We start from the raw sequence: 13,719 nt of genomic DNA, 5'->3' as shown, positions 1-13,719 counted from the left end.
GTTAATAATTTAATTTAACCATCAGAGATGTATAACCTAAAAGATAAAAAAAAAGGGACAATTACAGTTTAAAATAATAGGATTATTGATTTATTATGTCAGCAGTAATTTTGTTCTCAAATGTTTATTTATTTTTTTAATACATATAAATTTTACACAATTCCTCAACCCTGAGACAATATTCGTCATGATTACTTCAGTGTTGACCATTCATTTTCATAAGATAATTGAAAAAAAATGAATTGTATACACACATACACTTACTTATATGGGCCATTCTGAATTGGTCCAAAGAGTTGGAAACGGCTTTTATCCAAAAAAATGTGCATGTATGTAAATTGTAAAATATCCAAGGTACATCTTTCTAATTGTGCAGTTAATTCTCATATTGTATTTTCAGGAAGTTTGGAATATTTGTCCTTTCCTCACATTTGTCACTACCGAGACACAGAAATAATAATTTAATTAGAAGGGTTTTATTGACCTATTAAAGATGTTGCCTACATCTACATTGTAAATATATATTTTGTGCTATTTAATTATTTTTTCTCAGCGGTAAATCAATAACAATTACATTTCTAATAATATCTCAAGTTTCATTTATGATTTGTTGTATTTTAATTCCAATTTGTCTTTGTAAAAGGCAAAAAGTTGATACTGATATCAAAGTTAAGGATTCATTCGTTTGAATATACACTGAACCAAAAACTTTCATAACATCTTAGTAAATAATTCAATATACTTTATTTTTGGCAAAAACATCCTATGTTTTGGCAGTGACTGCACATTTTTGGTAGTGACTGTAATGTTTTGGTAGCGACCACATCACATTACAGAACTCTTTTTTTATTTACACTTAAATACAACTAAAACATACTAAAATACAAAAAAATTGCATAACCGTACTAAAATCTTTTTTTTATTTCCCTCAAATATGAGCATTATGTGTTTTTATTTTGTTACAAACGAAACAATGATGACCGGTTTTGTTCTTACTGTATCGGTAGTGACAATTCTATGGGTTAACACCCAAAAAAACAAAGATGTCACTGCCGAAAATCCACAAATTGTTCCGGTAGTGACAATTTTAGATACTTTTGAACCTAGCTCAAAGATGCTAATCAGCACATGGTTAGCTAACACAGTTCTGAACAGTTGTACACACATAAAAATAAATGTTATGGAATAACTTCCAAAAAAGTGACCTTAAATTGAAGAAACAAGGTGTTCGGTATTGACATTCCTTAAAGTTACACACAGATTTTTCAGACTTTTGAACACATTTACGTCAAAATGATGAGGCCTGAGAGAGAGGCACACATGAACATTTCCTGATCATAAATGTAGTGGTGTAGTTAAAATCAGTCTCAGCCAATGGACTTAAAACATACACTGTTTCAGAAGTGACCCATTTCTTTACATAAAGTTTCATAATTTACAAAGAAAATATAAAATGAATATATTTTTTTGAACTTCACTTTTTAAAAGAATCAAAACGATACTTTTAAAAACAACAATGGAAAAAAAAAATCTATGGAAAAAAGTCATTTTAATATTGTTTTCATGAGTTTCCACCTCCCAACTGAAAGTACCCAATAAATGATTTTATATATATTTAGCTTACTAATATTTTAAATATTATGGTGGGTTTCAATAGATAATACAAGGATCTTAGTAAACATCTAAGATTTGAATACTTAAATATTTTTTAAATGTGTTTTTTTTTTTTTTGGTTGTGGGACAGCAGTTTGGATCAATTCTGTAGAATGGCCCATGTACATGTATATACATACAGACTTCCATATAAATAAACAAACTTTTAAATCTATTTAGGGCTTAACAGGGATATATAATATACTCTTAATGAGTATGTTTACTGTTCAATACTGGAGCCAAGACATTAAATCTCTGATCCACTGGATGGTGGAACTACCTTCTTACACTTTAGTAGTATTGCTCTGCATTCTAACAATGAAGAAAAAGCAAGGACTTTACCCATTGATGCTGATAACCCTGAGTTTCCTGGGGAAACACTACATAATGCTACAAGAGGAACCTGTGCTGGAGAACTTCTGAAAGAGACTTAAATATAGACTATGAACAGCTATTACACATAGGTAAATTATGGCTCATTTGACTTCTGACATATAAGTGTTATGTACTCCTTTAAATCGAAATCAGTGCCAAGCACACATTGATGATGATTGAACCTGCTTGAGGACACAGTCCCACGTGCCATCTGAGGCTGATCTGCCAAGCTCTTCCTCCCAGGTCCTGCTAATTTTATCTAAAGAAGAGGATGCTCGACCACAATTTTATTTGATTTAAAGTAGCAACTAATTGGTTTATAAACACATGTAACATGTCCCTGTCCATAAAACAAGCAAGCCAATTGTCTCCGTAAGAGCAGTAGCGTCAGCTAGGTCATCTGAGGCATCAGACTTACAGTCAGCTCTGAGCGCTGTGTTAAAAGGACCAAGCAGTTGATGATAGCCATTGACTTCCATAGTATAGAAATTAATAGGCCTATTATGGATCTATTTATCTATTATCTATTTATCTATCTACACTAAGATTTTAGTGCTCACTCAGCCTGCATTTATTTGATCCAAAATACAGCAAAAGCTGTAATATTATGAAATATTTTTACTATTTAAAATAACTGTTTTCTGTTTGCATTATTTTAAAATGTAATTTATTGCTGTGGTCAAAGCTACATTTTCAGCATCAGTACTCGTCTTCAGTGTCACATGATCCTTCAGAAATCATTCTAATATGCTGATTTACTGTTCAAGAGACATTGAAAAATTATATATTATTATTATCATTATCAATAGAACAGTTGAGTAAATTTTTTCAGGTTTCTTTGATGAATAGAAAACATTTATTTTAAATAAAAAGCTTTTGTAACATTATAGACTATATTCAAAAGCTTGCAGTCAGTATAATTTTTTTATTTTTATTTTATTTTATTATCATTCATTTTATTTTCTTGGAAAGAATTTATAGAGATTGAATCAATTTTATTTGGCAAGGATGCTTTAAATTGATCAAAGGTGATGATAAAGACATTTATAATGTTACAAAAGATTTATATTTCAAATCAATGCTGTTCTTCTTAATGTTCTATGCATCAAAGAAACCTGAAAATAACAATAATAATAAATGTTTTTCAAGCAGCAAATCGGAATATTAGAATGATTTCTGTAGGATCATGTGACTGGAGTAACGATGCTAAAAATTCAGCTTAGAAATCACAGGAAAAAATGACATTTTAAAATATATTCAAATAGAAAACAGTTATTTTAAATAGCAAAAATATTTACAAATTGTACTGTTTTTGCTGTACTTTGGATCAAATAAATACAGGCTTTGTGAGCAGAAGAGACTTCTTTAAAAAACAAAATCTTACTGTTCAAAAACTTTTGACCAGTATAGTCTATCTATCTATCTATCTATCTATCTATCTATCTATCTATCTATCTATCTATCTATCTATCTATCTATCTATCTGTCTATCTGTCTGTCTGTCTGTCTGTCTGTCTGTCTGTCTGTCTGTCATCTGTGTTGTGGATACACAGATAGTTTATTGTGTTTTTTGTGGTTTACAACCCCAAATTATACAGCTTCTTATATTTTGTTTTGTCATTTCTTGGCAATAATTCTTGATTTTAAGGTGGCACTTGTCATGCTGTGACTGTGTCTCAGATGAATATAACCGAGACATAGATCTGTAACACAGAGATCTTGAAAAGCAACAACTGTAAATGTTTTTAAAAACAATACAGATTCTATAACAGATTCTATACAAACATGCTGATGCAGATGTTTTACAAAGTAATAAACATATTATCACAGAAATGTAACAGAACGAATACTAAACAATAGACTAAAACAGGGTGATCATTTCGCATGTGCTATGTGTATTTAACATACTGTATGACAGGATATTATTTCAATCAGCCCCTTGCATTTCATTGCTGGTTGTGATATTAGGCCTTTTGTAGCTATAGGCCTGTAAGAAAAATATAATATAATATAAATATAAACATAATATAAAAACTAAATAAAATGAAACTATAATTACATGCAGAGTAAATCGTGATATAAATATGCGTCTGGCAGATCTCAATAAAACTAACAAAATAAACAAACAACAACAAAACAGCCAGTTGGCACGACCTTAAGAGAGCGCTCGCACATCTGACCACGTGATACGATTCCTGGAAAGTTCCTGGAAATTAGTCTTTTGTATACCAGTCTTTTTAAATGAGGATTAAGTCGTTAACGACGAGCGCACATACATACACACACACACACAGGGAGAGAGAGAAAAAAGATTCGTTGGAATATCACTAAACTGCTGGAGAGAGTAATTATATGTGTCCTGCTCGCTTGGCGCGCGTTGTAACGCGTTTGGACGCACGACGCGTGCGGTGCGCTCGCAGACAAGAGCGAGCCAGACAGTGTCGCCTTTTGTGGAGTGTCGCTCCCGAACAAATCAATGCGAATACAAGGAAAAACGCGTCCCGATCTGCTGAGCATCAGGGCGTGCTGGTCGTCTGACAGCGAGCCGATCAGTGTTTCCCATTAATAAATGATGGGTCTCAATCATGGTGCCATTGAACGCCTGTAACGTGAAACGCGCTGGACTTGATTGCTTATTGCTTTCACTTAGACAAAAGGTAAGTGATGTGCGCTTTCTCCGACTGTCGCCGTTCAGGCTCAAGTTCACGTTTAATTTATTATAGCAGCCACATCAAATGATGATTCGCGCATTTATTTACGCGTACAGTCGTTTATCTTATTTGTCACACTATCATTTACCAGGAGCTGTCAATGCTGTTTCCTAGTAAAGGCAGTTATTCTGCGTATTCTGCAGTTCACACAGAAGAGCGACGTTTGTAATGTTTATGAAGCTCACGAAGAGTGTCATTTCGTTCTTTTATATATTTGCAAACAAGAAAGAAATAAAATGAACAGCAGCTGACCTTTGGATTATTCAATGGAGATTAAAACGAAATGCCCACTTTCATTTATTACTTTATGAGTGATATCAAATAACCAATTAGAAATGAACTATTATACAGTATGTGAGCACCACCCTCCTGAGGTGACAGCAGAAGCTCTAATTCTGTAAAAATATTTGGGATTTGGAATTTTAAGGTAAGAATTATTTCATTTCTAATGATAATGAAGGACTAAACTAGTATCATGTTTAGTCTGATAACGCTCACACAAGCTTTTCATTTACGTGTTAAACGTCTGAGGAGACGGGAAGGGTTGTAACATTTTCCATTCTGCTAGAGACACAAATATTGAACAAAACAGGACAGTGTTGCTACGCTTACCACAATTGTGTGAGAGAGTGACTAAAACTTTGGCTTTAAACGTTTTTAAACGTTCCCTATACGTCCTTATTTAATTAAATGTTTAAAATGAAGTCTTAAGATGACATAATCATTTTTGAAGACCACAAATGGATAAACGCATGCATGTCCATGTTTTCTATTAGTGTTGCACTCAGGTAATCTGGAAGATTGTAGCACCAGCACTCTTTGTGTTTAATATTAATATAGCCGACCCAGTTTTTAAAGCTTTCAAACATCTTTAATTTGCAACAGAGAAATATGGAAATGTAATATCTATCACAAAAAGCGTTTGCAGATGTCGAAACAAAACATATGATCTAATTCCATACGTATTCCAATGCATTCCGTCATCTAAAACATGTTTGTCTGTTTTTTTTTTGTTTTTTTTTTTCCCCAGAACGGCGCAGGCGGACAAAATCCACGGACGCTGTGGAAGATTTCTCACATGTTTTGGTTGATTGTAAGAGTCAGTCGTCTTTGAAGGATAATTATAGACATTGACTGGATGCAGAACGCCGCTCTCCAATGACCTGTCACTCATCCGACTCCACTGAAAGCATCGAGAATGAAAGGAGATCGCAAACAGACACCCAAGTCGCGGAGTCCGAGCAGAGTCGCATTGCCACTGCCATGAGAGACCTTAAAAACACTGGTAAACGTTTACTGCTCGTTTTACTTACACATTCTCTTCGTTTGATTCTGTAACGCTCACTGAATTAATGTTGTATGCAACATCCTGTAATTCATATAAAATAGGCCTAATAATGCGTAAAATTTGATCTGAACAGTCGATTAAACATCACTATAACATTTCAATAACTATTTAAAGGTCGTACTTCAGTCTCATAAATTAAACTGTCAGCAGGTCTGTTTGTTGATATATTCAAAGCAGCTATGATTTCATTTTATGAACGTCAAATGGTTGACAATGTTGTTTCAGGACTGCTGTTAATGTATTTGTTGATTTGTGTGATATAATTTGCATCTGGTGTGCTGTTGTTTCAGCAGAAGATAATATTGAAACTATAGACATTAAGAAGCAACTTTAAGAGGCAAATTTATTTTTATATTATTATCCACATAAATAGTTTGTTTTATTGTTTTATGTCAGTATTTGAATGTACACTCTTAAAACTAAAGGTTCCAAAAGGGTGTTTTGCAGTGGAGAACCATTTTTGGTTCCTCAGAGAACCTTTCAGTGAACAGTTTGTGAGTGAACCATTTTGAAGAAAAATCTAAAGCCCCTTTTGGACTATAAATTTGAAAAGTTACATGGATGTTCAAGGCTCTTCTTTAAACTTTGTTTTTAAGAGTGTAATACATTAATTAATCTAAATAATTAGATTATGTATGAAGTGTAAATAATTCCTTCATTAACTACAAAGGAATATTAAGAAATATATCAGATGTTATAAATACATAGTTTTTGCATTTGCATATTTTGCCCTCACATACTGAATTCCCAGAGACATTTTTGTCTAAAGCCCCTTTTTGACTATAAATTTGAAAGGTTCCATGGATGTTCAAGGTTCTTCTTTAAAGAACCTTTATTCTTAAGAGTGTAATACATTCATTAATCAAAATAATTAGATTAACTACAAAGGAATATTAAGAAACATATCAGATGTTACAAATACATAGTTGTTGCATTTGCATATTTTGCCCTTACATACTAAATTCCCAGGGGAATTTTTGTCACTTTCTGTGACATATGTGACCCTGGACCACAAAACCAGTCATAAGGTTAAATTTTACAAAAATGAGATATATACATCATATGAAAGCTCAATAAATAAGCCGTCTATTGATGCATGGTTTGTTAGGATAGGACACTATTTGGCCGAGATACACCTATTTGAAAATCAGGAATCTGAGGGTGCAAAAAAATCTAAATACTGAGAAAATCACCTTTAAAATTGTCCAAATTAGGTTCTTAACAATGCATTTTACAAATCAAAAATTACATTTTGATATATTTATAGTAGGAATTTTACAAAAAATCTTCATGAAACATGATCTTTACTTAATTTCCTAATGATTTTTGGCATAAAAGAAAAATCTAAATTTTTGACCCATGCAATGTATTTTTGGCTATTGCTACAAATATACCCCAGCGACTTAAGACTGGTTTTGTGGTCCAGGGTCACATATGATATGAATTATGTAAGTAGGAACTATGCGAGTTTCCTGACAAAGCCTTTACTGTATACATTTTCTGTTTGCTTTTTTGTCCAACAAAAGAGTGACATTATCATGTCTATGAGGCTTTTGTTATGTTTCCTGGAACATTTGTCTGCAATAGTTAGCGTCTCTGTCACATCCCTTTCTGGTTTCAAGTGCGTGAGCAAATTTAGTCTAGCACTGCACTGTATACAAGAGAAATGCAACATGCATTCATGATGCTGCAGTGAGATCCATTTTTAGGTTTGTTTGTTGCTGAGAAAAACAATGTGAGTAGCTTTAGGGGAACATCTGTCAAGCATCTGGCTCAAAAAATGTCAGATACTCTCTAGATAAGTCAGATGGATTAATTCAGTATTTCAGGAAAAATATGACGTTTTTATTGACATTTCTGCCATCTTGTTTAGTCTTGCTAAGCCACAGCTGACATAATGTTTTCAATTAATGTTCATTTAACAGCTTGTTTCAGAAGTGCTTGGTCTTTGCTGCATTATCAGATGTGAATTTGCTCTGTAACGTTGCGTCCTCTTCTGAAAGCCAAAATCTCTGAAAACGCCTGACAAAACAACAGGCGTTCGAGCAGAGTAGCCAGGATATGACTGTAGCTGTGTCGGTTTTGGTGAGCGTGTCTTTAGAGGGACACGTTATGGGTCTCATGTTACACAAGTAAACGACTGAAACAGATACTGTGGAAGAGGAGACGTATGACCATCTCTGTTCTTCTTTTCTTGGAAGCAGGCTGGTATTGGGGCAGCCTGACAGCCAATGAAGCCAAGGAGATCCTGCAGGACACATCGGAGGGCACGTTTCTGGTCCGGGACAGCTCTCAGAGGGACTACCTCTTCACCATCTCCGCCATGACATCTGCTGGACCAACCAACCTGCGCATCGAATACAAGGACGGCAAGTTCAAACTAGACTCCGTGGTGCTGGTCAAACCCAAACTCAAGCAGTTCGACAGCGTCGTCCATCTGGTGGAACACTATGTGCAGCTGTCCCGGACGTCTTGTAAGGGCAGGACTACCACTCTTGCCCCATCCAACGGCACCGTGCAGCTACTGCTCACGACTCCCGTGTACACGGCCACACCGTCTCTGCAGCATCTGTGTCGTATTGCCATCAATAAAACCACACGGCGGGTACAAGAACTCCCTTTGCCGAATCGGTTGAAAGATTACCTGTCAGACTACACTTATAATGTATAGAACCGGATGGACAATGATGACCATAAGTGCTGAGGTTCTATGGATCATAGACCCAGTGATAAAGGGGTGCTGACGTCCTGTTTAGGATCATTCGCCTGGGATCCCTTATCTTGTGCCCAAGGAATACTTTAAAAGGACAGTTCACCCAAAAATTAAAATCTGTCATTACAACCATATAATGAAAGTCAATGGGGTCCAAAAGATACTTATACTTCACTGTATCAAACATATTAAATTTTACGCAGAAGGAAGTTTCACAGCGACATGAGGGTGAGCAAATAATGACAGAACGTTAATTTCTGGTTGAACTATCCTATTAATACACAGAATATCATAACAGTGTTAAGTGTCCTTCATTGCGCACTTAACAAGTTTATGGCCTGTAGATATTCTACAGTCAGTTTTTAATGAGCGAGTGAGCAGTATCTGAGAGAAGCACATCTGTGGGTTTCTACCTGTAATACGCACATCAGATATACAGGACGCCCGTACGGTGTCACCATGCGTCTCTTTCAAAGGAAGAGTTCAGCCAAAAATGAACAGTTCAACCTTATATCATTCCAAACTCACATTTTCTTTATTCTGTAGAGAACATAAAAGAAGATATTTTGAAGAATGTTTAATGTTTAATCAAGCTCCAAAAGGGATGTTAAAGTTAAAAAATAAAGGAGTTTTGTTTGCAGTGATGCTGTATAGGAACCATTTTGGGTTCCCCAAAGAACCTTACAGTGAACAGTTCTTAAAAGAGCTGTTTTTTCTTAATCTAAAGTTCTTTTTCCACTATCCACCGCAGAAGTATGTTTATGGGTGAGACTTCCAGTTTATTAGCCGCTATAGAGAAATAATGAGAAGAATAACAACGTGCAGTAAATGGTAAACCTGTTTGCACTACCAACCAGTTTGTTCACAATTAAGATAATACGTTAAAATAATATGGTAAGACACACCAATTTGCAATCTCAAGCAGCAAAACAAGCTGTTTTGTACAGACAAAAATAGCTGGATGTGGATGAAACCAAAAGCCAAACCCATAAAATGTACGAATGGCCTCACCCACTCTTACGTGAAGAAAAAGGTGGATAAAGAACACTGGTGACATATGGATATTAAAGGTTCTTAAAGGTCCTTTATTATTGGTATGAAATAAATCCATATGGCTCATCTGGCATATTCATAATCTTCTGAAATTTAAAGGTTATTTACTTTCCAATCATTGATCAAAGCCCAGATTAACTATGGCAGCGCAAACATCCACTGACGTCAAACCTCATTGGGATGTTAATTGACGTGTGAGGTATTTTCTTTTATGTTCCACAGAAGAAAACAAACCATATGAGTTTGGATCAACATGAGGGTAACATGATCATTTTTAGGGTAAACTGGCCTTTTATTGGTAGCAGCAGGTGTCTGAGATGTTTTGCATCCTGTGTTTGAGACATGGGAGTTTTGAAACTGTATGCTTTTTGACTATGTTTTATTTGCTCATTATCCATGTTATATTTTTGTACTGTAGTCATAGATGATCATTTGATGTCATGGTTGCCCAAGGAACTGCTGGGAACTGGCAGGTACCTTGTGATATGATATACTGTAAATCCCAATACGTGTCAACGTGATAACGTAATACCTACTGAAAAATTTTATACACAGTCAATTTGAAGCAAAACTGATAAAACATGCACTACCATTCAAAAGTTTGGAGTTAGATTGATTAATACTTTTATTCAGCAAGAACACATTAAATTGATCAAACGTGAATGATTTCTGAAGGATCACGTGACTCTGAAATCTGGAGTAGGGCCTAATGGCTGCTGAAAATTCACCTTACCACAAAAACGAATTACATTTTAATATGTAATGTGACCCTGGGCCACAAAACCAGTCGTAAGGGTCAACTTGTTTTGAAATTGAGATTTATACATCATTTGAACGCTGAATAAATAATGTTATGATAGGACAATATTTGGTCGAGATACAACCGGGGTGCAGATAAAATCAAAATATTGAGAAAATCACCTTAAAGTTGTCCAAATGAAGTTCAATGCATATTACTATCAAAAATTAAGTTTTGATGTATTTACAGTAGGAAATTTACTAAATATCTTCATGGACCATGATCTTTACTTAATATCCTAATCATTTACATTTAGAGCATTTGGACATTACTTTTTTGGTGTATTTTTGATCAAATTAATGCAGCCTTGCTGAGCATAAGAGACTTTTTTTCAAAAACATACTAACTTTTTGAATGGCAATGTATATATAAAACCTCAAACTTGCTTTAAACAGGTCCTCGCCATTCCCCAGACTTTAAGGGTGCGTACGTTTGCAAATAAAATATACAACCGGCTTAGTATTTTATTGCACATTCTGAACCAAGAGGTAATTTAGCAGCATGGTTTGTTTCAGCTTTTGTTGCATATGGTCAACAAGAATTGGCCTGTGTTAACCCTACCTCAGGAGGGCGTCGTGGTAAACCTGCATGCTGATTGGTTGTATTTGGAGAATATTTGATTCTATACTGAATCGTAATTTTGGAGACAGACCAAAAAAAAGGACGTACTAGGTCAGAAGCTTTTTATTCTCTCCTCATTGCTATTTGTGGAGAGATTATAAGAAAAATTGGATTTTCCTGTGAAGTTCCTCACTAATCTGACCTCCTTTCTATTTTGGTTTAATGAAACATACATAATTTTATCCTTCGAGAATGGGGCGCTCAATGTATTCTATTCAACATTGTGCTTGGGTGCTAAATTCCTGTATTTTCTCTCTACGCTTAGTCTTTCAGTTAAAGCATTCGAATAGTATTATCTCAAAAGCACTGTGCTGAAAATGATTACAGATTGGTGACTTGATTTTGCCATTACTTTTAAATTAAGAAGTTCCCTGTTTAATATGACTTAATTTAATTTGGGAAGCTGATCTCAGATCAGCACAAAAGTTAATTCCGCCAATATCTCTCAGATCCAGTATACTATTGTCACTTTTATGCGTCGTCTTCCTTGAGGACATGGTATATCTAGGGTAGTAAGTCTGATATGGTCTTTTTGCCACTACAAAATTCCACTACTATCATTTTACAACATTGTGCTGCATCAGGGTGAATGGATTGTCTCTCAAAAAGTGAGAAATAAAAGCAAGCATAGCTTTAATTCTTGTTCTGTGTCTTTTTGTTATTGTCTGATCACTCTTGGTTGCAACATTGGCTCATTGAAAATACATGCCTCTGTATACATTTCTTTAAAGCTGAATAAACGTACCTATGTGTACGAATCACTGTACACTGTAAAACGTTTTCACCAGATTCAACTTAAAAACCTAAGTTCAGCAGCTGCCTTGAGTTTTTAAGTTAAATCAGCTTAAAACTACAAGTCATTTGAACTTATTACAATCAAAATTAGTTGATTTAACTTGTGAGTTTAAATGACTTAAGTTGGTTTAACTTAACATTTTAAGGCAGCTGCTAAACTTAAGTTCTTAAGTTGAAAGTGGTGAAAACTTTTTACAGTGTAGTTTCCAGTAAAACTCAGACAATTTTATTCCTTTTCACACACAAGTAGATTTACAGGTACAGAGCTTTGATTAATAAAGCCTAATTTTCACAAAATTACTTGTAGAATATTATGTTTTGACTTCAAAACTATTTTATCATCTCTGTTACGAACCTCGTGAAAGTACGGTTCCGACAAACCAGCTCAAATCCAACGATAAGGAAGCTGAAAAGGCATGGCTGCATCAACAATCTTTTGCATTTGTTAACACTGTCGATTAGGTTTAAGGTTGGGTTTGGTGTAGGGGATTTTCCAGAAAGATACAGCATTCAATTTTAGCGACACTCTACGGATATTTGAATTCTAAAGAGCCGCAATATGTACCTCAAGCAGTGTCATAAAAACGCAGCAATACGTGTCTGTACTAACATAAGAAAATAAGTTTTAGCACCGCTGTCTGGACATTTCACTTTGAAACCGCTGTGAAACATGCAGTACGGTATGTAATAACAGTGTTGCAGAAATGTATATAAAGGCACATATTTTCATGAGCCTGGGTTGCTTTTATTTCTGCCCCTAAATGAGCCAATCATGTGCAGAACTGATACTAACACCCATCATCAAGGTCACACACCCACAACCTGGCAACCTCTCAAACCTTTAGTAAACCCAAATCGGAAAAATATACAGATAATCCTAAATACACTCTTTGGTGTTTGTTTGGAAATCATTTGTTTGCTTGTTCAGTTAATAGAAAGATTCACGATTTCATGTATGCTAGCCCTTCATAAGCATTTTTGTTGTGAACATTTTTAAACGTTTCTCTTAAAAGTGTTTTCTCTTTGCCACCTGATTTGGAAAGTTTAACTCCCAATTTGCCCAGTCCGTTTTCCATTTCTACAGCTTTTCTTGTCCCCCTTCGTGTTTTTTTTTTTCTTTCACCAAAGCATGGAAATTCTGAGAAACATTCTGAGTCACTCCGTATTTTCCAGGGATTTTCAGAGAGAATTGTGTGTACAAAGGCTGTATGTTTGCAGACGTTTCCTCGAGAGGCAACGGTCTACCCGATCAGCGCAAGAAAGTGACTATTTCTCTGTTAAATATTGACACTGTTCCCAAGAAAGAGCTGCTAAAAGCAGGAGTTCTCCTTGTCACAGCACAAAAGAGCTGTTTAGTCAAAGATAACGTGGAGATAGCGCTGGTTTCCAGGTAATCTAAACTTCATTGGATTTTACATGGAAATTGGATGTAATTGACCCCACAAGTGCACCGTCACAGTTTCTGCAGTCACAAACACATTTAAGCATTGGCTTTCAGCAAGTCATAACATCAGCAAACTTATTTTCATTATCCCCTAAAGCATGTTATTCCTATTTTGTTGAATCTGAAAACCATATCTGAGCCTTTAGAAATCAGTGGCTGTGTTCTAGGGAATAATATGTTTTTAAATGCATAGTTCACACAAAAATT

The 13,719-nt window shown here is 35.0% G+C and overlaps 1 protein-coding gene across 2 annotated transcripts; it reads left to right on the top strand.

The window, feature by feature from the left end:
- The first annotated feature begins 4,263 nt into the window (after window positions 1-4,263).
- Window positions 4,264-11,910, top strand: socs2 (suppressor of cytokine signaling 2). 2 transcript variants are annotated; one of them, XM_073838066.1, is made up of 3 exons: window positions 4,264-4,685; window positions 5,770-6,024; window positions 8,289-11,910. In XM_073838066.1, the coding sequence occupies exons 2-3, from the start codon at window positions 5,898-5,900 to the stop codon at window positions 8,756-8,758; spliced, it is 597 nt and encodes a 198-aa protein (XP_073694167.1). In that variant the 5' UTR covers window positions 4,264-4,685; window positions 5,770-5,897; the 3' UTR covers window positions 8,759-11,910. The 2 variants fall into 2 exon arrangements, with proteins under 2 accessions (XP_073694167.1, XP_073694168.1); XM_073838067.1 differs by having other exon boundaries at window positions 4,265-4,685; window positions 8,292-11,910.
- Window positions 11,911-13,719: the final 1,809 nt, after the last annotated feature.

Source organism: Garra rufa, chromosome 4 (assembly GCF_049309525.1).
Source record: "Garra rufa chromosome 4, GarRuf1.0, whole genome shotgun sequence".
In the NCBI taxonomy this organism is placed as follows: domain Eukaryota; kingdom Metazoa; phylum Chordata; class Actinopteri; order Cypriniformes; family Cyprinidae; genus Garra; species Garra rufa.
The sequence above is the reverse complement of the archived record's forward strand: the minus strand, read 5'-3'. Positions and strand labels throughout refer to the sequence as shown.